The 25299-nt window shown below is 34.6% G+C and overlaps 1 protein-coding gene across 2 annotated transcripts in view; it reads left to right on the top strand.

Moving 5' to 3' along the window:
• The window catches only part of OSBPL8 (oxysterol binding protein like 8), a 150258-nt gene that overhangs the window by 20711 nt on the left and 104248 nt on the right, over positions 1–25299 (top strand). For both annotated transcript variants that reach the window (XM_080810442.1, XM_080810443.1), the window contains exon 2: positions 24491–24599. In XM_080810442.1, the coding sequence (XP_080666568.1) occupies positions 24558–24599 (42 nt within the window). In that variant the 5' untranslated portion in view covers positions 24491–24557. The remainder of the gene's footprint in view (positions 1–24490; positions 24600–25299) is intronic.

The following is a 25299-nucleotide window of genomic DNA, read 5'->3' on the forward strand; positions in this document are numbered from 1 at the left end:
ATGATATAGCACATTAATAATTTTTATGCATTCATAATTATTTCAGGTATTACATTGATGTGGGCCTAAGAAAGCAAAACTAGATAAGGTCATTCTTGAGTCTCTGCACGTTCCAGATTCAGCCAAGGCCTCTAACTGGATATTGCTTTGGTATAAATGGAGCAGATGAAACCTTATGTTAGCTGTCACTCTATTACATCCTTCCTCAACAAGAGACTTGACTTAATTTAATCTTCTAGCTTTGTTATCTTCACCATAGTGATATTGCTGCTACTCTTTTTAAAGGTCAGTATTATTGCCCTTTAATATTTCCTTTTTCATTGTGCATCTCATTCTCTTTCTACATTTCTGTACATTTCTCTCATTCAGGGAACTAAATTAGCCTAAGTTATTACTGATGATCGTGGCTGTCTCTTCCCAGAATTAAAACACTGAAATGGCGGCGCCTGGGTGGCTCAGTGGGTAAAAGCGTCTGCCTTCGGCTCAGGTCATGATCCCGGGGTCCTGGGATCGAACCCCACATTGGGCTCCCTGCTCAGCAGGGAGCCTGCTTCCACCTCTCTCTCTCTGTGCCTGCCTCTCTGTCTACATGGGATCTCTCTCTGTCTGTCAAATAAATAAATAAAATCTTTAAAATAAAAAAGAATCTGAATAGTCCTTATTTAAAAAAAAAACACTGAAATGACACTTAAATGTTTTATGTATAAAATATAGAAAGGAGTTAGTTACTCTGCTGAATATGTAAAATCTTAAGGATTCAAGTTAGTTTGAATGCTACAAGAATGCTACCCCTGCATTCTTTTTTATTAAACGCATTTAAAAATGCATACGTGTAATAACATTTCAAAATTATGTAAGTGCTCAAGAATCCTGATCTTGTTCACTTCAGGTCTCTTGGAATATAACTGTAGCATTCTGACATTAAGTAGCATGCCATGAGATAATTTTTGTTGTAGCTGATTAGTTCTTTTGAGGAGATTTTTTATATTTTGTTTTTCAGAGTGATCACTTACAGATTTTAGATTCTGTAAAGTATAGCTTTCATAATTTTAGGAGTGCAGTGACAACTGCACAGCAAGTCCATATGTTGCCTTGCTATAATTATATTTTAATAATTATTTTTTCTTTAGGGAAAGAACTATGGCTAACCTCCAAGAGACTAAAGCTGATGATTGTAATCATTCATATTTTTTAAACAGAAAGAACTTTTTCCTTTTTCTGATTTTAAATAGCCAAATTTATTTTTCTTGTGAAGTTGAGTTTATTTATGTTGTATCATAGCATCAACTGGATGAAGTTACTATTTTGGATCCTACTGTAAAATTTAAATGAATATTTATGTCAGATGGGAAGATTACCCTGCTTTTTTAGTTATTCCCGTATATGGACTTGCTGCCACATGCGTGCTAATTTTTCCATCTCAGAACATGCAGCTTGCTCCTTGCCGCCTCCGTTCTTCTGTATATTACCATTCCCTCCACCAGCAATGCCCTCCTTCCTTTTCATCCATCTCCTTTTCTCCTTTTAAAATTGGCATCTAAAATTATTTCCCCTAAAAGTTCTTTCATGATTTTCTTGGATTTACCTTAACACTTAACATGGATAGATACAGAGTCAACCAATATGAGTTGTGTTACTGTGATATACCAGGTACAGTGTTAACTATCTCGTTTAATTTTCACAGCTGTCTTATGAGTTATGCTCATTTTACATTGAAATTAAATAAATTCCGGTACATTCCTAACTTTAGCTATGCTAAAATGTGAGCTTTTCCTATCATTTAAAAAAAGTTGCTTTTTGGGGCACCTGGCTCAGTGGGTTAAGGCCTCTGCCTTCGGCTCAGGTCATGATCTCAGGGTCCTGGGATCGAGCCCTGCATCGGGCTCTCTCGGGGAACCTGCTTCCCCCTCTCTCTCTGCCTGCCTCTCTGCCTACTTGTGAGCTCTCTCTCTCTGTCAAAAAAAAAAAAAAAAAAAAAAAAGTTGCTTTTTATAGTATTACTCTGCCTTACCTATTTCAGTATTCTTTCCTTTCTTGGTTTCTATCATTTAACCTACCAATAGCACTTAAAAGAAAAAAAAACCAAACACTATTTTGATAAAATTTCCATAGAATAAAATGTACCCATTTTATGTATATAATATGTTGCATTTTGACATGCATACGCCCATGTAACTATCACTACCATAAAGAAGATATAGAACATTTTCATCAGTCCCCAAAATCCCTTGTGCCCTTTTCCCACTTAATATTTCCCTTTCTCCACTGTCCCCACTTTCCCAGCTCTTCTTCAGGCAACAACTGATCTGAGTTCTATTCACTACACATTGTTTTTTGTCTATTCTTTTCATGTCTATGATTTCATGTAAATGAAATCATAGAATATGTACTCTTGTGTGGCTTCTTTTGCTCAGCATGTTTTTGAGATTATTTTGAGATTATTCTTTTTTATTGCTGGATAGTATTCCATTGTATGAATGTACTGCAATTTGTTCATTCACTTAGATATTTGACTTGACTATTAAAAATGCTGTGAGGGCCACCCAGGTGGCTCAGTCAGTTAAGCGTCTGCCTTCGGCTTAGGTCATGATCCCAGAGTCTTGCATCAGGCTTCCTGCTCAGCAGTGAGCCTGCTTCTCCCAATTGCACGCCCCCCTCAGTTTGTATTATCTCTTTCAAATAAATAAATAAAATATTTTAAAAAAACTGTTATGGGGGCACCTGGGTGGCTCAGTGGGTTAAGCGGCTGCCTTCAGCTCAGGTCATGATCTCAGGGTCCTGGGATCGAGTCCCGCATCGGGCCCTCTGCTCAGCAGGGAGCCTGCTTCCCTCTCTCTCTCTCTGCCTGCCTCTCTGCCTACTTGTGATCTCTCTCTATCAAATAAATAAAATCTTAAAAAAAACTGTTATGAAAAATCCATGTGCAAGTCTTTGAGCAGACATATTTCCATTTCTCCTGGGTAAATACCTCAGGATAGTTCTACTATTTTCTATTTCCACCAACAGTATAGAAGAGTTCCAGTTGTTCCTTCTCCTTGTCAACAGTTTAAAAAATTTCAGTTTCTAGTGGTTGTGTAGAAGTATCTCGTTGTGGTTTTACATTTGCATTTTACTGATGAACAGTAGTGTATTGAGCATCTTTTCATTAGTTTGTTGGTCATTTGTATTATTATTTATTGTTTAAATCTTTTGTCTATTTAAAAACTTTTGCTTTTTCTTATTATTGACTTTTAAGAGTTCTTCTTATGGTCTGATTCTAGTTCTTTGTCAAATGTATATATTGTGTATGTTTTCTCCTAGTCTGGCTTACCTTTTCATTTTCCTAACTGTTTCTGAAGAGAAGCTTTTAATTTTTATGGAGTCTAGCATACCGGTTTTTTCTTTCATGGTTTGTGTTTTCTAGTCTCCTAAGAAATTTTTGTCTACCCCAAATTTGTGAAGATTTTTGCTATTTTATTCTAAAAGTTTTATATTGAAATATTTATATTTACATTTATGTTGGCTTTTATATTTAGGTATGTGATTTATTTTGAGTTAATATTTGTGTTTAGTGTAAGTCAGCTTCCCCCCCCTTAATGAGATTTTTATTTAAAATATTTTCCTTTTTATTGGGTTTCCTTGGCACTTCTCTTGCAAACTAATTGACCATGGATGTCATTTCTGGACTTTCTGTTCTCTTCCACTTGTATATTATGTTATGTCAATATCAAACTCTTTTGCTTTATTTTTGTAATAAATTTTGGAGGTAGTATAAATCCCCGAACCCAAAATCATCTTGAAAATAGGAAAAAAGTCCTTGTATAATTTGCTCTCTTGCCCTCACTGCTTATGTTTGTGTACATGGTGATTTTTGTTTTCATTTACTTGTTTTTGTTCGTTTATGTTTTCGGAATTTTGCCGCCAATAAGGCTTTGTGCTTGGTATTTTTTGGGCAGATATTGTTTGTTTTAAGGAAGATGCTAAGTACTTTCAGCTGGTGAGAAGGAATTAGACAACAGTTGATGATCTTCCTTTTCCTAAAAATCATCGGTAATAAGTAACACTAGGTTTCAATGGTGTATCTATATGATTTTGGAGGTCAGTTAATAGGGTCTGCAATACCAAAAGTGTGTGTCAGAAGCCAAGTGTTTAAATACCAAATCTGAAATTGGTTGGGAAATGAAATTGTAACACTTTTCAGTTATTTTAAAGTCATGTTTCTTTTTCTCCTTCTCCTGTGTCTCTTTAACAGAAGCATCTTAGCTTTGCCTAAAGCATTCTTTCACATGAGTATTTAAGAAACACTAATGGCAGTTGCCAAAACTAAAGGGTGTTTAAGAGGGAACATGTTGAATTGAAGAAAAACGTTAGATACAGATTGCACTTAATTTAGTTTAACTACGTGTAAATGGAAGTAAAAAAATGAATACTATTTGTGGTTTCAAAATAGTGCCCAGATGCTTTCATTTTTCTTCTTAAACTGTTTTATTTTAGAACAAAAATAATAGGAGAAGTGATAAATGTAACATTCAATTTTGTATTGATTTTTATTTATCAGTGTTTCATTTCTCTCTCTCTTTTTTAATGTTTTGTTTCAATTCTCTCTCTCTTTTTCTTTTGGAAATTTTATCTTCTTGGAGATTTTATCTTCTGTTTATTCTGTATCCTTTTTCTTTACTTCTCACATATTGGGAACATTGATGCGTCTTGATTATGCATTTTACTTAACTTGTTCTTGTAAGTAATAAGTCCTAGGTGATGGTAGAAATATGTGTGTATTTTTTTCTTCCTACGGAAATCACATTTATCATTTGAAAGATGTTTCTAAGCTTTGCATTTGATACAACTTAGAATTTTTAGAAACCAGGGAGGTGATGAGATAGAGGTAGAGTTATAGCTTCCCCTTTTTTTAGTTATTGAGATGGGTTGATTATGGTCTTGGGCCTTATAAGGATTGGTCATATACTTTGTTTCCACTGTTTACTTGAGAAAGACTGCATAGATTATAAGATCAGACAAATGGAACTGTCAGCTGCTCAAATAGATATTTTTAGATATGTTTCTTCTCTTAATACTAATCATGCAGTTGACCACAAATCCTTCATTTGATAGGGGATGAGAAACTAAGATATAAGAGCTCCAGAGGAGGCATTTTGGATAGTAAGACGAAACTAAAATTGAGATAGAGGTCACATTTCTGATTAAACACGGTTTTTTCTCCTTTTTCTCCTTATCATTCTGGTTAAAACCTGGTCTTGATGATGTTTATGTGATAGATCTTATTAATGGAATTAAAATACCTAGCTAGAAACACATAGGTGAATATATTGCTATTGTTGCTTTTTTTCCTTATAGCATATATGGTGTTTTATGTCTCAGGTCTCACATACCACTTTTGTGGATTCGTTTGAAGTTAACCTTGACTTTGTTATTCAAGGCTTGCTTATTTTAGTTGTACAAGGCTGAAATACATTCAGTTAGGGTTCTTTGGTTCAAGCAGTAGGAAACTTTTGCTGACTTAAATAATATACCAGAATGATAAGCTCATTTTCCTGAAGTAAAAGTTGGAAGACCGTGATTTAGAAAGAACAGACACTTAAGCAGCTCCAGGGATCTAGAGAGCAGGAAGCAATGGATAGTCTTTGTGGAGCCTCCGTTAAGCTAGATAGTTGTCTAATTGTTTTTCCATTCATGTGATCACTCTGCTCATGAGTCAGCTGTCTCAGAGAGTGAGTCAGATAGGGACTGATTGACTTGGTTTGGGTATATTGCTCAGTCTTTGTTAGGGGAGAGCAGGGTACCAAGTAAGATTGCATACATTGGAGGAGGGTTGCTTTCTTCAAGGGAAGATCAAGGTACATATTATTACAGGAAGGGGAAGTAAACCTGTACAGGTTTAAAAAAATCCATTACTGCTATAGTTTCTAGGGTGACATAATATTTCTTTAATCTTATAATGCAGTTTTAACATTTCTTGGCTGAATTCAAACTTTTCAGCCTTTATAGATTTGCCATGATCATTTATTAAATGCCCATGAAGACTACTCTGCTTTATACATCAGTTGTTTTTCTTCTATCTTTTGTTCATACCCTTAAGTGACTGAATGATTTAAACCATGTAGTCTTAATTACTTGTGGAGAAAGTTTTTCTTTGTTCTCGTTATTCACTTACTGACTTTTTTTTCCCAGTGCTTGCTATGTGCCAGGTACTGTGCAAGAAACTGAGGTTTCCAAAAATAAATAAGAGCAAACATACCTTTCCCCCCAGCCTTGAGATATAACTGACATATTATACTGCGTAAGTTTAAGGTATACAGTGTGATGATTTGATCCATGTATATGCTGCAGGATGTTTACCACAACTTTATGTTAAACACATCCTTAATCTCACATAATTACCATTTTGTTATGTTGTTGTGAGAACATTAAAGCTCTGCTGTCATAGCAGCTTTCAAATATACAATACAGTAGTGTCAACTGTAGTCACCATGCTGTACATTATATCCTTGGAACCTATTCATCTTATACCTGGAAGTTTGTACACTTTGACCAATATCTCCTCATTTCCCCTTCCCCTGAGGCCCCTGGCAACCACCATTCTGCACTCTGTTTCTATGAGTTCAGTGTTTTTAGATTCCACATATAATTGAGGTCATATAATATTTGTCTTTCTCTGTCTGATTTAATTTAACTTAGCATAGTGTCTTCGAGGTCTATCCATGTTGGAAATGGCAGGATTTTCTTTTTTTAGTGGCTGAATAATTTTATTTTATAAATAAAATTTCCATGTTTTGGCTATTGTGAATAATGCTGCATGAACATGGGCTATCTCTTCAAGATAATGATTTTATTTCCTTCAGATAAATACCCAGTAATGGAATTGCTGGATCATATGGTAGTCCTATTTTTAGCTTACTGAGGAATCTCCATACTGTTTTCCATAGTGGCTGTACCAGTTTATATTCCTGGCAGCAGTGCACTGGGGTTCCTTTTTCTTCATATTCTCACCTACATTTGTTATCTCTTGTTTTTTTGAGAATAGTCATTCTAACAGGTATGAGTTGATTAATCATTGTGGGTTTTTTTTTTTTTTTAAGATCTTATTTATTTATTTGACAGAGCAAGACAGCGAGAGAGGGTACACAAGTGGGGGAGTGTGAGGAGGGAGCAGGCTTCCTGCTGAGCAGGGGGCCCTATTCGGGGCTCGAATCCCAGGACCCTGGTATCATGACCTGAGCCAAAGGCAGCTGCGTAATGTAACAGCTGAGCCACCCAGGCACCCCAGTCATTGTGGTTTTGATTTGCATTTCCTCTATGATCAGTGATGTTGAGCACCTTTTCATGTAGTTGTTGGTCATTTGTATGTCTTTAGGAAAATGTCTATTCAAGTCCTCTGACCATATTTAAATCAGATTTTTTTTTTCCTATCAAGTTGTACGAGTTCCTTATGTCTTTTGAATATTAATCCTTTATCAGACATGTGGTTCACAAATATTTCATCACATTTTGTAGATTGCCTTTTCATATTTATTGTTTCTTTTGCTGTGCAGGAGCTTTTTAGTTTCATATAGTCCAGTCTTATACCTATAAAAAGAAGGTATACCAATGTTGCTTTTGTAGCTTGTATATTTGATACATAGCCCCCCGTCCCCCAAATCAATGCCAAGACTGATGTCAAGGAGCTTTTTCCTTTGTTTTCTTCTGGAAGTTATTTGGTTTCAGGTCTTAGGTTTAAGTCCTTAGTATACTCTGAGTTGATTTTTGTGTATGGTATAAGATAGGGATCCAGTTTCATTCTTTTGCCTGTGACTTTCCAGTTTTCCCAACATCATTTACTGAAAGGACTATTCTTTCCCCATTGAGTATTTTTGGCTCCCTTGTCAAATATTAGTTTACCATATACTTTTGAGTTTATTACTGAGTTCTCTGTTCTGTCCCATTGGTCTGTGTCTGTTTTTATGCCAGGACCATATTGTTTTGTTTACTATAGCTTTGTAATATAATTTGAAAAGAGAAATTGTAATGCCTCCAACTTCGTTCTTCTGAAGATTGCTTTGGCTCTTTGGGGTCTTTTATAGTTCCACTGGAATTTTAGGATTGTTTTTGTATTTTAGTGTGAAATGTGTCTTTGAAATAATGGTAGGGGTTGCACTGAATCAATGATGACTTTGGGTAGTATGAACATATATCAATATTAATTTTTCTGATCCATGAATATGGGATGTCTACATTGATTTCTTCCTTGGAGTCTTACAGTGTTCAGTATTTAGATCTTTCACTTCCTTGGTTAAATTTATTCCTAAGTGGGGTACCTGGCAGGCTCAGTCAGTAGAGCACATGACTCTTGATTTTGGAGTCACGAGTCATGAGTCATTTGGAGTCATGAGTTCAAGGACCACTTTGGGTGTAGAGCTTACTTGAAAAAAAATTAAAAATAAAATAAAGCCGGGTCACCTGGGTGACTCAGTTGTTAAGTGTCTGCCTTCAGCTCAGGTCTTGATCCCAGGGATCAAGTCCAGCATTGGGCTTCCTGCTCAGGGGGAAGCCTGCTTCTCCCTTTTCCACTCCCCCTGCTTGTGTTCCCTCTCTTGCTGTGTCTTTCTCTGTCAAATAAATAAAATAAAATCTTAAAAATAAATAAATAAAACCAATTCTTAAAAAGAAATTATTCCTAAGTATTTTATTCTTTTTGATGCTATTGTAAATGGAATTGACTTCTTTGTTTTTTTCCACATAGTTTATTGTACTATAGTAATTTTTGATTTTTGTATCTTGCAGTTTTACTGAATATGTTCATTAGATCTGTCAGTTTTTTAACTAGTGTTTAGGATTTTCTGTATACAAGATTATATTATCAGCAAACAAAGACACTTTTGTTTTTTAAGATTTTATTTATTTATTTGCAAGAGAGAATGAGAGAGAGCAGGAAAGGGGTGAGGGGCAGAGGGAAAGCAGACTCCCCACTGAGCAGAGCCTGATGTAGGGCGGGCTTGATCCCAGGACCTGGAGATCACGACGGGAGTCAAAGGCAGACACCATCTGAGCCACCCAGGCTCTCCGAGACACTTTTGCTTTTTCCTTTCCAGTTTGGATGCCTTTTATTTCTTTTTCTTGCCTAATTGCTCTGGCTGGGACTGGAAATCAAATAGAAGTAATGAGAATGGGCACCCCTGTATTGTGCCTGATCTTGAAAGGAAAGCTTTCAGCCTTTCACCACTGAATGTTAGCTGTGGGTTTTTCATATATGATCTTTATGTTGAGATATGTTACCTTCTATACCCAATTTGTTGAGCTTTTAGTTTTTTCCAGTTAATTATGAAAGGATGTTGAATTTTGTCAAATGCTTTTTGTGCAGTTGTTGAGATGATCATGTGATTTTTGTCCTTCATTTTAGTAGTGTATCATATTTACATTTATTGATTTGCATGTGTTGAACTATCCTTGCATCCTAGGGGATAAATCTTATTTGATCATTGTGTGTGATCTGCTTAATGTGCTATTGAATTCTGTTTACTAGTATTTTGTTGAGGATTTTTGTGTTTATAGTCATCAGGATATTGGCCTGTTTTCTTGTAGTATCATTGTCTTTGGTATCAGAATAATGCTGACCTCATTAAATGAATTAAGGAGATTTTGGTAGAATTTACCCATGTAGGCATCTGGTCCTAGGCTTTTCTTTATTGGGGGTTTTGATTATTGCTTCAATCTCCTTAACTTGTTACTTGGTCAACTCAGAATTTTTATTTCTTTATGATTTGGACTTGGTAGGTTGTATGCTTCTAGGAATTGATCCATTTCTTGTAGGTTGTTCAATTCATTGGTGTATAATTGTTCATCATAGTGTCTTATGGGCCTTTATATTTCTGTGCTATCTGCTGTAATGTCTCTTTCCATTTTTAATTTGTTTTTTCTTGTTTATTTTTTCAAAAAACCAATTCTTAGTTCCATTGGTCTTTGTATTGTTTTTCTATTCTCTGTTTCATTTTTTCATCTCTGATCTTTAACTTCTTTCTTCTGTTAACTTTGGGCTTAGTTCTTTTTTTTTTTTTTTTTTTTTTTTTCATTTTTTGAGGTATAAAGTTATGTTGCTTGAGATCATTCCTTTTTCTTAGTTTAGGCATTTATCCCTATAAACTCTTTTGCTGTATTCCATAAACTTGGTATGTTGTATTTACATTTGCATTTATTTCAAGATATTTCTTTATTTCCCTGTTAATTTCCTCTTTGACTCTGTTTGTTCAGCAGTGGGTTATTTAAATTCCACATTTGTGAATTTTCCGCTTTTCTTGTTATTGATTTCTAGTTCCAAATCTTTGTGGTTTGAAGAGATCCTAGCATGATTTCAGTCTCTTAAAATTTGCTGAGACTTGTTTTGTAACCTAACATATGATTTATCCTGGAGAATGTTGCGTATGCACTTGAGAAAAATGTGTATTCTGCTGCTGTTGCGTGTAATGTTCTGTATATGTCTGTTAGGTACATTTAGTCTAAGGTATGGTTCAAGTCCAGTGTTTCCTTATTGATTTTCTGTCTGGAAGATTTGTCCATTTTTGAAAGTGGGGTTTTGAAGTCCCCCCCCTATTATTATATTGTTCTCTGTCTTCAAATCTATTAGTATAATTTGCTTAGTACATTTAGTTGCCTCAATGTTGGGTGCATATATGTTTACAATTGTTATATCCTCATGATGAATTGACCCCTTTTTCATTATATAATGACCTTTTTTGTCTCATTTCAATTTTTGACTTCAAGTCTATTTTCTCTGATATAATTATAGTTACCTCTACTCTCTTTTGGTTTCTTTTTGCATGAATGTTTTTTCACCTCTTCTCTTTGAGCCTATGTGTGTCCTTGAAGCTGAAGTGAGTCTCTTGTAGGCAGCATATAGTTGGGTCGTTGTTTTTTTTTTTAAATCAATTCAGCCGCTCTGTGCCTTCTCATTGGAGTGTTTATAGTTTCTTTGTGCCTTTCTTCCTGTCTTGTTCTCCTTCTTTATAAAGTGATGATTTTCTGTATTGGTACACTTTGATTACCATCTTTATTTTGTGTGTGCCTTCTTTAAGATTTTGTTTTTTGGTTGCCCTGAGGCTTACTTGAAACATCTTATAGATATAACAGTCTATTTTAAGCTGATATCAACTTAACTTTGGTCTCAAAAAAAACAAAACCAACAAACAGAAAACTGCTCTTTCATTCCCCTCCGTTACATTTTGTGTTTTTGATGTCACATTTTAATCTTTTTATATTGTGTATCAATTTACAAATTATTATAGCTATAAATATTTTTGTCCTTCAACCTTTATACTAGTTAACACACCACCATATTACAGTATTAGAGTATTCTGAATTAGACTACTTACTTGCCTTTACCAATGGCTATTTATTTTCATAAGTTTCCATGTTACTGATTAATGTCCTTTAGCTTCAGCTTGAAGAGGTCCTTTCGATATTTCTTGTAAGGGAGGTCTAGTGGTAAAGGACTCCCTCAGGTTTTGTTTGGGAAGGTCTTTATCTTGCTTTCATTATTGAAGGACAATCATGCTGGGTAAAACATTCTTGGTTGACAATTTCTTTCTGTCCATACTTTGACTATATCACCCTCTTCTCTCCTGGACTGAAAAGCCTCTGTTGAGAAATCCACTGATAGACATGGGGGTTCCCTTATATGCAAGAATTTTTTTTTCCTCTTGCTGCTTTTAAAATCCTCTTTGCTTTTGGGCCATTTTATTATAATGTGTTTGGAGAAGATTGTTTGGATTGAAAATATGGTGACCTATTAGCTTTATGAACCGGGATGTCCAGACAAATCTCCCAAGTTTGCCTTCTCAGCTGTTATTTCTCTAAATGTGTTTTCTACATTTGTATACCTTAATGTATACCTTGCTTCTCTTATTGGTATCTTACAAGACCCATAGAGACCCATAGACTTCTGCATACCTTTTCTTTTTTCTTTTTCTTTCTTTCTTGCCTTTCTGGATGATTTCAAAAGATCTGTCTTCAAGGCTCCTGATTATTTCTTTTGTTCTTCAATCTGCTGTTGAAGCTTTCTGTTGAATTCTTCAGTTTAGTTATTGTATTCTTCAGTTCCAAAATTTATTTGTTCTTTTTTGTTTTCTGTCTCTTTGCTGAACTGTTTATCTTCTTGTATTATTTTCTTGATACTCTTAAATTGTTTTTCTGTGTTCTTTTGTCGCTCTCTAAGCATCTTCAGAATGATTATTTTGAATTCTTTGTTGGGCAATTCCTGGATCTCCCATTTCTTTAGAGCCAGTTTGTTTCTGGAGGTTTACCATATTGCTTTGGTTTAGCTATGTTTTCTTGATATTTTATAGTCTTGTATCTTTGTGTCTATGTATTTGAAGAATCAGTCACCCCTTCCTGTTACTGGCCAGTGACAGCCTGATCTGGATCCACAAGAAGCTATGATGGCCCTGACTGTTGGTGGGCTCTTCTTTGGTTGCAGTCTCCAAAATGTGCATGTATGTGCATGTGATAGTGGAAGGTGGTACCAGATGTCAGGCCAGTAGTGTGCAAGTACACAATTGGAGGAGCTAATCTGAGCACATGCCTATCAGTAGAAGTCAGCTGTGGGAGTCTAGGCTAGTGTCTTGAACTCAGCAACCACAGATGCCTGGAATGGCTGCTGGTGTGATTCCCAGGCTCTGGAGGGGGCAGATGAGAGGAAGGAATGTATTTGTATGTGGAGGATCAGGCAGCTGGAGTCTGTGAACTCAAATACCTGTGGGGCAAAAGCTAGTGAAATCTGTCTCTGTGCTGGCTGTTGGTCTGGTCTGGTCTGGTTTGGTCTTATCTTTCTTTTATTGTTTTAAGTAGGCCCTATACCTAATATGGAGCCCAGTGAGGGGCTTGGACTCATGACCCTGACATAAAGACCTGAGCTGGGATCAAGAGTCTGATACAACGGGGGCACCTGGGTGCTCAGTGGGTTAAAGCCTCTGCCTTCAGCCCAGGTCATGATCCCAGGGTCCTGGGATCGAGCCCCGCATCAGGCTCTCTGCTCAGTAGGGAGCCTGCTTCCCTTCCTCTCTCTCTGCCCACCTCTCGGCCCACTTGTGATCTCTGCCTGTCAAATAAATAAATAAAATCTTTAAAAAAAAAAAAAAAGAGTCTGATACAACCAGTTGAGCCACCCAGTAGTGTGTAGTGTGGGTCTCAATCCCAGGACTCTGAGCTCATGACCTGAGGTGAAGGCAGACATTTAACCGACTGAACCATTCAGGTGGCCAATAAGATGGATTTTTCTAGGAATTTCTTTTTCTTACAAATTTTCAAATTTATTGGTATAGTTATTTATAATTTTCTTTCAGGATATCTTTAATGTTTGGAGGATTTGTTATGATTTCTCCTTTATCAGTCATAATATTGGTTATTTTTGTGGTCTCTTTTTCCCCCCCTTGCTTTTTACCTAGCCTTTATCAAATTGAATCTTTTTAAAGAACTAACTTTTGACCTTGTAGATTTTTCTCTTTGTATTTTAGTTTTCTGTGTCGTATTTCTGCTCTTGTTATTTCCTTTCTTTTACTTTTTAAGGTTTAATTTGCCCCTCTTTCAAATTAAAGAAAACAAATTTTTTTTTATTTATTTGAGAGAGAGAGAAAGAGCATGAGAGAGGGGAGGGTCAGAGGGAGAGGCAGACTCCCCACTGAGTAGGGAGCCTGATGTGGGACTCGATCCTGGGACTCCAGGATCATGACCTGAGCCAAAGGCAGTGGCTTAACCAACTGAGCCACCCAGGTGTCCCTCAGATTTTTTGAAATGGTTGTTTAGCTCTTCGATTTTCAAACTGTGTTTCACAGATACAAATTTTCTCTATAAAGTGGTCCTGTCTTGGCCATAGGGAGTTCTTTTGAGTTGACTCCTGAGTCTTCATTATATAATTCCTTGCATTTTGCTTGATACTGGAATGCAAGATACTCTAGGCACACCTTGTACATTTGTTTTCTTAGACCTAGAATATGCCATTTCTCAAAGAAGCCCTGATATCTTTTAATGAGAAATGATGGAGATCACAGACTGGATGCTGGGTCTGGTTGCTACTAGGTTGGTTATTGTCTCTATGTGCTGTTTTGCTATTTCCTTTTAAACCCATAGAACTCTATATTTCACTTCGGAATGATTTTTTTCTTGAAGTATTAAAAGGGAAGTATGAATGTATAGTAAGAGGGATCTTACATAGTTCTTTGCAGATTGGCTTGATATTTCTAAGGAAATGTATTACCTTGAGTTATTTTCTGTCATTCATATTTTCTTCTCTGTATCCCATTCTGCAAAATGTCCAGTGAGTTAGATATAGATCTATTCTATGTTTATATTATATAGAACAGATACATAAAGTAGAATCTTGCTGTGCCAAAATTTATTTTTAAATTATGAAGTTACCTTTCTAATGTATTCCTTTTCCACATGTATTTTTTAGAAAAATTGTACTCTATAGTAATTTATTTGAGATAACTTCATTATTTTATATTATTTTATTTTATTTTATTTTATGTTTTGTAGAATTAGGTATTTATTGGGAGATAAGGTAAACTAGTTTTGTTACTAGGTCTAAAACCAGATAGATGAATCTCAAAAAAATGTAAACCAAAGTTCAAAATAGACTGCAAAAGTTAAGAAAGCCATTAGATTATAAAGATTTATAAAAGATTCTACATTAATTAATCCTAGTTAGATTTATTTATATATTCTACTTCTGGTAGTTAATTTGTTTTATTTAGTATAAAAAGGCTTTGCAAAGTTCTGTTATTTTGTGTTGTTACTCTACTACCTCCAGAAGGCTGAGTTTAATATCCTTATGTGCTACGTAGGTAACATCATACATGTAGCTTTGTCATAAGGCTCATTACATTGTAGTATACTAGTCAGCTTATTTTGCCTTTTTTTGGCTAGGACAGGAATGATATTGATTGTTCCATATATGTCCAGAATCTACAACAGTGTCTCCTACATGACAAGAAGTAAATAAATATTTGATGAATGTGTTTTGAGCCCTTTTAGGACATATAATTGATGGTGAAGCAATATAGGTATAAAGGCTTATTTTAAGCCTTAAAAGTTATGAGTTATGTATATTAATGGTTGATCTAAAGAAAATGGGAAATGGAATTTGTTTTGTATCTTACCAGAAATTTAGTAGTAGTGATTTTCTGTTTTTCATTGAACTTAGTCTGACACCGTTGGTTTTCCTCTGGGCAAATTGCTAATGATATTATTTTGGCTGAATTCTACATATTATATATTTTATTATCATCATTGTTGTTATTATTTTTAGAATGAAAGGAATTTTAACACAATTCATAGGTGCCAAAATATTATACTCTAAGAAACATATGTACTGCACTATTTGCAATAATTTAGATGAAAGCCATTTGGATAGACGATTGCTTTATTCCAGTAATCCATTTACATAATTTTTTTGTTAAAATGCTTGTGATTATGATGTTGGTGCTGCTGCCTTGCTCTTTGGGAACTATCACATTCATGTGATAAATGTCTCATACTAGGCTTTCCTTAAGGATTTGACTTAGTGTAAATACTGTATAGACTAGCTAAACGAAATTGTTTTTATTTGCAACTTTTTTTTTTTTTCCAAACTGGCAGTGAGAGAGATTAGGATTATTGAATCTAATACTCTTCTAGTATGTTATTCTTTAGAAGTATGATGTGTTCATTGATAAGCATTCTTGCTTTTGAGAATATTTGTTATTGTTACATAATCATTTAACAAAACAGAACAAATAATTTCTGAGGTATCCTGTAAGATAGGAGGAAATACTAATCATATACAACTTGTTGATGCCTTCAGATGGAGCCATCATTCATTATAGCATCATAAAGTTGTTAAGATTAAGAAGGGCACTTGGGTGACTCAGTGGGTTAAGTGTCTGCCTTTGGCTCACGTTATGATCTCAGGGGATCGAACTCCTGGAGTTGGACTCCCTGCTCAGTGGGGAGTATGCTTGTCCCTCTCCTTCTGCCCCTCCCCCTGCTTGTGGTCTCTGTCTCTCTCGAATAAATAAATAAAATTTTTTTTTTAAAGATTAAGTGACATGTGTTAAAAGATGTTAGCATTGCTTAGGAGTTGCTCCTTCCTTTTCTGTGTTACTGAAATAGCAATTTAGGCCCCCAATAAAGAACTATTATAAAAATTACTTTTTCTAGGAACTTTTAAAGGGTAGACAGTGAGGCACCAATTCCCCAAACAATGGCTAGAGTACTGATAACAAAAGGAACAAAAAAGGGAACAAAGTCTTCTTTAAACTTTGCGTTTGACTAGTAATTATGTTTAAATTTGGATGCAGGCCTAGCTTTAGCCCTGCAATTTGGAGAAAGAAATCTTTAGGATTATGACACATTGTACTCTTTTACAAAAATTTTATTACAATTTCTTCTTGATTGTATGTAACATATACTGTTAAAAATTTTTTTTAAATGGCAGAAAAGATTTCTTCTCAAGCCTACTCCCTCGTGCTTACTGCCATTAAGTTTGTGTTTAGTTACCATTTAAACTTTTAGGAAATAAACTTTTTAATTCTTAGATTATCATTTTGATGAGGGAGCAGAAGGCAGGCCAAGGACAAAGCACTAGCAGACACTCCACAACCTACCCACCCAACCCCACTCCTGTGTGGAATACATACATGTGACATTCTTCAGGAAACTTCCAATTATATTAATGGTAATGCTTTGTTATAGGGAAAAACAACCTTAGTTTCACAATAGCCGGGCCTCCAGTATCCTGAGAGTCTTTAGCAAAAAGGCAGCTCCCTTTTTCCTTACCTCCCCCCAACACCCAAGTATATAATCAGCCATTCCTCAGAACCCAGTGCAGCTGCGCTTTCTGCCCACCAATCTCCAAGCTTTAATAAAATCAACTTTTTGTGCCAAAGACGTCTGAAGAATTCTTTTTCATCTGTAGGCTTTAAAAGATCTCACTAATGTTGCAAAACTACATCAATATAAACATCTTTTGACTTTCACCTCTGAAAGATGGGGAAATTATTATGCTTATACTTTAAGCCTCCAATCAATCACCCTCTCCCTCTAGGATTTTTTGTTTCATATGTTGCAGTCTTTGGCTTCAAGGAAAGTACTAAAAACTTATTTCTTGACATAATAGCAATGTCTCTTATCTCAACTTCCTATTATCAAAGGTAAAGAATTTAGGGCACCTATCCTTAATTTTATCTTTCTTTTCCACTTCTGGCTTCCTCTTTTAAATCATTCATGTTATGATTTGACTTTTGTATGTGTGTGTATCTTCTTTGCCTTTTATATTGGTTAATTCAGTTTTTACGTAATGTAATTGATGTACATGTTGATGTACATGTTGACAGCGAACAGTCAAGAAAGAATTCTTGAGATGGCTTGAGATGTCTTAGGTGCAAAAAGGGTGGTTTTATTAAAGCATGGGGATAGGACCGGAGGGCAGAAAGAGCAGCACTAGGGTTGTGAGGATTGCTGATTATATACTTTCAAATTGAGAGGGGGTTAGGGATAGTATAAGTTTCTCAGAAATTTGGAAGCAAGGTTACCAGGACCTTGAGGGGCTACTTATTCATTTATTTATTTATTTATTTTTTAAGGAAAAGGTCATTTACTACTGGCTAGTAAAACCTTCATCGTGAGATCCCTTCAGATGTATATCACTGGGCCATAAGTTTGGAGGATGATTGCTAACTTATATCTTGGTGGCGGTGGTGGGGTAGTTGGGTAGAGATAAAGGAAGTTTCCAAAGAGATTTTTTTTTTTAAACCAGGATTGTGAAGGTTGGGTGACTGTATAGCCATGTGCCTTTTGCCTTCGGCAAAGTGTTAACATGGAAGCAGCTAAGCTTCTTGAGAAAGGTCACTCTGCCTGTCTCAAGAAATTGTCTATGGCTGTTAAGTTATAAGGAAGTTTAATTTTTTTCTTTTGCCTTTGTTCTCTACATTAGTAATTACATGGAGTAGTTTTTCCAATTTGAAAAGCAAAAATCGGGATTCATTCATTCTATAAATAGTGATCCTTTAATATTGAAGTATCCCAGGGATCTGAACTTGATCCTTTTTTCTGTCTGCACAGATAACCCAGGGACTCTCATCCAGTTTCATCTTTTAAATTTTTAAATGTGGGAGGGTGGGGTGGGGGTAAAAATGATATGCTTTACCATGGGATCAAACTTAAGTTGTTATCAACTTAAAATAGACTGCTATAGTTAGAAATTGTTATATGTAAGCCTCATTACAACCACAAAATAAAAACCTATGGTAAAAACACAAAAGATGAAGCAAAAGGAATGTAAGCATACCATTAAAGTCACCAAACCACAAAGGAAGAAAGTAAGAGAAGAGATGAAAAGAGGAATTATGAAAATATCCAAAAAGCAGTTAACAAAATGGCAATAAGTACATACTTATAAATAATTATTTAAAAAATAAAATTATTATTTTAAATCTGATTGGACTAAATTCTCCAATCAATGATTGGAGAGTGGCTGAATAGATAAAACAACAATAACAACAGCAAAAAAAAAAAGACCCATCTGTATGCCGCCTGAAGAGATTCACTTTAGATGTTAGGACATGTAGAAGTCTGAAAAGGGAAGGATGGAAAAAGATATTCCATTCAAATGGAAACTAAAAGAAAGCTGGAGTAGCTGTATTTATATCAAACAAAATACACTTTAAAACTATAATAAGACAAAGATGGGCATCATATAATGATAAAGGGATCAATCCAAAAGGAGTATTAACATTTGTAAATATTTATACACCAACATTTAGAGCATTACATACATAAAGCAAGTATTTACAAGACCTAAAGAGAAGTAGATAGCAATATAGTAATAATAAGGGATGTTAATACCCCAGCATCACTGGATAGATGATCCAGACAGAAAAGCAATAGGAAAAAACTGCCCTTAAATAACATGTTAGACCAGATGGAATTAACAAACATAATCAGAACATTACATCTAAAAGCAACAGAATGCACATTCTTCTCAAGTACACATGGAACATTCTCTAGAATAGGTTGTATGTTAAGCCACAAGTCTTTATTTTATTTTTAAAAAAATTTTTATTATTATGTTCAATTAATCAGTATATACTACATCATTAGCAAAACAAGTCTTAATCTATTAAAGAGTATTGAAATCATATCAAGCATCATTTTTACCACAGTGGTTGAAAACTAGAAATGAATTACTTGAAGAAAACTGGGAAATTTACAGATATGTGGAGATTAAACAACATGCTTCTGAACAACCATATGAGTCAAGAAGAAACCAAAAATACCTCAAAACAAACAAAAATGGAAATATACCAGAATTTGTGGGATATATCAAAAGCCATCCTAAGAGAGAAGTTTACAGTGATAAATGCTGTAGCTCAAGAAACAAGAAAAATCTCATAAACAACCTAACTTTACAGCTTGAGGAAATATAAAAAGAACAAACTAAGCCCAAAGTTAGTAGAAGGAAGGAAATAACAGATTAGAGCAGAAATAATGAAATAGAGACTAAAAAGACAGTAGAAAATATCAATGAAACTAAGAGCTGATCCTTTGAAAAGATAAACAAAATTGGCAAGCTTTTAGCTAAAACTCCCTAAGGGAATAAGAGGACTCATAAAAAATACAATAAAAAAATGAAAGAGGAGATACTACAACTGATACCAGAGAAATACAAAGGATCACCAGAAACTACTATGAAAAATTATAATTATATGCCAACAAATTGGACAATCTAGGAGAAATGGGCAAATTTCTAGAAATATACAAGCTATTCAGACTAAATCATGATGAAATAGAAAATCTGAACAGATCAATTACTAGTAAGGAGCTTGAATAAGCAATTTAAAAACTTATTACAAGTGAGAATCCAAGATCATGTAACTTTACTTGTATATTCTACCAAACATTCAAAGAAGAATTAATATCAATCCTTCTCAAACTCTTCCAAAGTGTAAAAGAGGAGAAAACTCTTCCAGATTCATTTGACAAGGCCAGCATTTCCCTGATACCAAACCAGACAAGGATGTCACAAGAAAAAATTATAGGTTAATATCCCCGAGCAACATAGATGCAAAAATCCTGGAAAAAAATATATTAGCAAACTTAATTAAACAATACATCAAAAAGATCATACACCATGATCAAGTGAGTTTATTCCAGGGGTGAGAGGATGGTTCAACATCCACAAATCAGTCAATGTGGTATACCATATTAATAAACTACAGTATAAAAATCATCCAATCATATCCATAGATGCAGAAAAAGCATTTGACAAAGTTCAACATCCGTTTCATCTCAACAGTGCAGATAAGAGGGAATGTACCTCAGTATAGTAAAAGCCATATATGACAAGCCCACAGCTAACATATTTAGTGGTGAAAAGCTGAAAACTTTCCTGCTGAGGTCAGGTACAAGACAAGGTTTCCCACTCTTGCCCTTTTATTCCATATAGTATGGGAAGATTCAGCTAAATTTTATTGGGAGGAAGTCTTCATTTCCAGACAATGATGATTAAGGAAGGCATAGCATTTAATCATAAATTGGGATAAGTCAGGAAAACATTTGGTCACCAAAAGCTACACATACAACAGACAGACACATACATGCACATCTGTGCTTCTTATTAACCTAGGTGTAGAACCAATATAATATATGTAGGCATGAAAGCAGGGGGAAGAAATAGAGGAAATAAATGTGTGAACATTTATGAAATTTTCCAATAGAGATAGAAGAGACATAGGAGGGTAATTTTCAGGAAAGTAGAACTGAGAAAGGACTTTTTAACAATCAGGGAGGTTTGAGCATTATGGACAAATAGAAGAACTGACAGGACAAATTCTTAGAGTAGAGTTCTGTACTGTCATTAGGTGCTAGAAGAAAGTAGCTCGAAAATACGGAAAATATGGGTAGAAAGCTTAATCACAGGAAAGATGGTGGCTGATAGAGAAGAAATTCAAAATGGGAGCTTTTAAAATTGCTCTTTTTTAAAAGTAGTTGTTTATGTTACTGAACATTTCTTTGTTTTAGAAAAGATTTTGTACACGTAACTTTAAATCAGTCAGAACTTAAATATTTACAGAACTTAGGCAGTTGGCAACAAGGAGAAGCAGTGAAGTACAGGTGCAGATATGGTATGAGAGGTGGGTGCAAACTGGCGAATGTTTCCCCTTTTAAAGTGGATGGCTGCTGCTCAGCTCTAATCAGTTATTGCTCAGTGTTGCCACATCTTCCAGTGTTTTAGGACAAGTTATAAATCTACATTGTTATATGTGTAAGTTTTCACTGTTAAAATATTGCTTGAAAAGAACCAAAATCACAGCCATTTGCCTTACATTTTGTGACCTGATTTACACACTGAATTCCTTGTCATGTATAGTTTCATTACTATTTTGTTTACATAAAACTTTTGAGAGCTGCTTATTGTTAAAGTATAAATATAAGCATAATGGAACCAAATCTCCTCTTATAAAATTACTGCAAAGCCAAATACTGGCTTAAAAAATCATTTGAGAAATATATATATGCTATTCACAGGCTAACAAACATTTGTCACATGCCTACTACTAAGAATAACATTCATGTCTTTAAAAATTAAATGTATTCAAACAATTCTCATTTTGCTATCTTAGATTCAATGTGCTATATTATATTCAACTGCTTGCTCAACATGCCCACTTGAATATCAAATAGACATCTCAAACTTAACATATCCCAAACTAAGTATGTTTACCCCGACCAAGTACCTCCCCCATCAGACTTCCCCATCTCATCTGATGGCCATCTTTTCAGTCATTCAGGCCAAAAATCTTTGTGATTATGGATTCCTTTCTCTTTCCCACTTCATAGTCAATCCTTCAGGAAATCCTGTTGCTTCTACTATCTATATATATATAGAATTCTACTACTTCTGAGTATCTTTATGGCTGTCTTTAAACCTAGTATCATTGTTTCTCTCTGGGATTACTGCAATAGCCTCTTAACTGAATTCCCAATTCCTACCCTTCCCCCACTACTACAGTTATTGTCAACACAGAGAGAAACTTTAAAAATGTAAGTCAAATCATATTCCTTCCTCTGAACCCTCCAGTGATTTCTCATATTACTTAGAATTAAAGGCTAAGATCTACAGTGACCCACTGGACCTACTGGATCTACTACTTTTGTTCCCTTACTTCTGTGATCAGATCTCTTCCTACTCTTTCATCCCTTTGCTCATGTTGTTTTAGGCGCATTGCTTTCTTGCTATTCCTCAAACTTCCAAGTTAGGCACTTAAGGCTTTTGCACTAGGTATTCCCTCTGACCTGAAAATGCTTTTTCAGATATCTATAGGGCTAATTTCCTCCCTATTTCAAATGTTTGATCAGATGGCATCTTTTCAATGAGACCTATCATGAACATGCTATATAAAATTGTAACCCTTTCCTCCATGGTTTTCCTTAGTCTGCCTTATTTTTTTCTCATAGCATCATGCCCTAACAATAAAACCTTTTTAAAAAAATTTTACTTAGTTAACATATAGTGCAATATTGGTTTCTAACATATGACTTTTAATTTATTGTATTTATTGTTTGTCTCTTCCTAGAATATAAGCTCCATGAGATTAGGGCTGTTTGTTTTGTTTATTTATTTATTTATTTTTTTTTTAAAGATTTTATTTATTTATTTGACAGACAGAGATCGCAAATAGGCAGAGAGGCAGGCAGAGAGAGAGAGGAGGAAGCAGGCTCCCCGCGGAGCAGAGAGCCCGATGCGGGACTCGATCCCAGAACCCTGGGATCATGACCTGAGCCGAAGGCAGAGGCTTTAACCCACTGAGCCACCCAGGCGCCCTGTTTGTTTTGTTTATTGATGTATTTTATTATTTGAAAGATCCAGTTGGTTTTATTAAGTGATTCATGAATCAGGCAGCATCCCATCTAGCAAGTAGAGGGGAATTCCTTCACTTACATATTTTAAGTGCCTAATATGATGTCTAGGAATAAATAAACCCTTAAAATGGAATGGATAGGATGAAAAAAATTGGTAAAATACTTTTGAAGTTGAAGCTTCCTGTGGGTGTTTTATTATTTTGTTTTTAGTTTTACCAATTTCTAGAATAATGCCTGTCAGTATTCAAGTAAGAATTTTAGTGTGCATCTCATAGACATAAGTAATTTTTATATGATCTGTTTTGGATCATTATTCATACGGGTAATTGAGGTGACATTCAGTGCAACAAGTGTTTATTAAATGTCTACCATGAACTAGCACTGGATAGACAGATCAGTAGAATGCAGTCTTTGTCCCTGAAGAGAATTAGATCACGAGAACAAATAATTACAATGCATTGTAATACATATAGTAAGGAAGGATACCTAAGGTTTATAAATTGAAAGTCCACTTAGCTTGGGCTGATTGTATTGGTTATATCAAAGAAACCAAATGATAGCCCTCCAAAGCCCAATTAAAAAGTATTATCCCCACTGTTTATACTTCATCGTAGCCTTTTATATTTGCAGAAACAAGAAAATGTTTTTCAGACTTAAAGAAAGGACCAGAATTTTGCTGACTTACTGATTTTGGTTTTGTTAGCGCTTTTAAGGAAGGATTATTAGAGAGGTTATTAGAGACATTTGAATATATATAGTTATTGTAAGAGTTCATTTTGGAGGTTTGTTAAAAAAAGTTCAGAAGAAAAAGACTTGTTATAAAGACATGCTTCTAAAACTTTCAAAATAAAGATATAAAAGTGATACATATTCATTGTAAAAATGGGAAAACACAGAAACATGAGTATTTTATATGTAATGTTCTATAATTTGCCATTTCCACCTAATGTGGCCCTCATTCTAGTTTATATATAAAGTAAATACGTAAGAGTATGTAAAGACCTACTTGATGTTTAGAAGTTGCTACATGATACTCCATTTTATGTCTATAGTATAATTTAAGCAAACTCCTAATGATTGACATTAAAGTTCGAATTTTCTCATCATTTCTATTACTTTGTTGGATGTGTTTATATATCTTTTGCATTTGTATAAACAAATATGGCATAATTATTAGCCTCAAAATTACTGGATTGAAGTATACATATTTTTAAATTGCCCTGCCAAAAATTGTTATAATTTATATTCTTCTCCCAAAGTATATTAGAATACTTTGTCCTACATTCTTGCCAGTGTTGGCAATATTAGCATATTTGCCAATGTAATCATGAGAAAAAAGAACATTTATTTCCTTAATTGTAGGTAGATTTAAACATTTCACTTCGAACAATCTCATATCTGTAACCTTGCTCTTGCTGTTTGTTACTTGGTATATTTTCTTTTCTTCCATTTTTTTCTCTGCATCTTTACCATTCTTAAAGGCCCATGTCAAAATCTGTTTCTCCATGATTGGATTTCCCAGTAACCTCATCCTAAAATGATTTCTTCCTCCTAATATACTTACTGATTTTTCCATTTCTCACAGTTTTATACTAGTCCTAATACATAGGATTTTTTTTTCTTCCAGGATTTTCAAATTTACAGTATGGCTAAATATTAATGGAAAGAGAAGCATATACTTACCTTCTTTCACTATGGATGCGGGTTTGGCAGATGGAGAACCTGATCAAACTTCGGTGAGTGTTCAAATGTAGCATAATAAGGTACTATCACCTACAGCTATGAAGTGTTTGATCTAAGCCATCATTTTATCTTAAAAAATGTATTTAAAACAAACTTAAAAAAATTTAAAGTAATTTTTTAACTTTTGCTGGCATGAAAATGACAGATATTTTAAAGCTTGTTGAAGCAGAACCCAGTCAGTTTTCTGATATTTCCATCCTATCTCCTTCTCTGCTTACTTGTATTTATTTGGTTCCAACCCTTGGGATGGTAAATTCTTTGGGATAATGCAGAGGCCAACTTTTCTATGTTTCATATTGCTATGGAATTATGTTGAGATGTTTGTAAATTTTAATTTAATGAAAGTCCTTTGTTCAGACTCAGATTTAGGGACAGTCTAATGATTGATAACAAAATGCTATTTTGTTTACTTGTGTTAAATTGTTCCCAGCCTTTTTTGAATTTCTGGTTCAGACTTGTTTTAGTTTCTTAAAGGGTCAAAGAAAGTTAAACTTTAAAATAACTTGTTAATAGAAAATAAAATGGGCATGGAAGTAATTTGGTTTACAAAGGTTATTGTCACAGCGATTATGAAAGGAAAACTGATGGTAGGTTATTTTATTTTCACTATGATTTCAACAAAAAGTTAAGATTAAGACCTTGTCTTAGAACATGTATACTTTGCCATAAATATCTTATTTAAGGTTAGTGGAC

Source organism: Martes martes (genome assembly GCF_963455335.1).
Source record: "Martes martes genome assembly, chromosome: 8".
Taxonomy (NCBI): Eukaryota; Metazoa; Chordata; class Mammalia; order Carnivora; family Mustelidae; genus Martes; species Martes martes.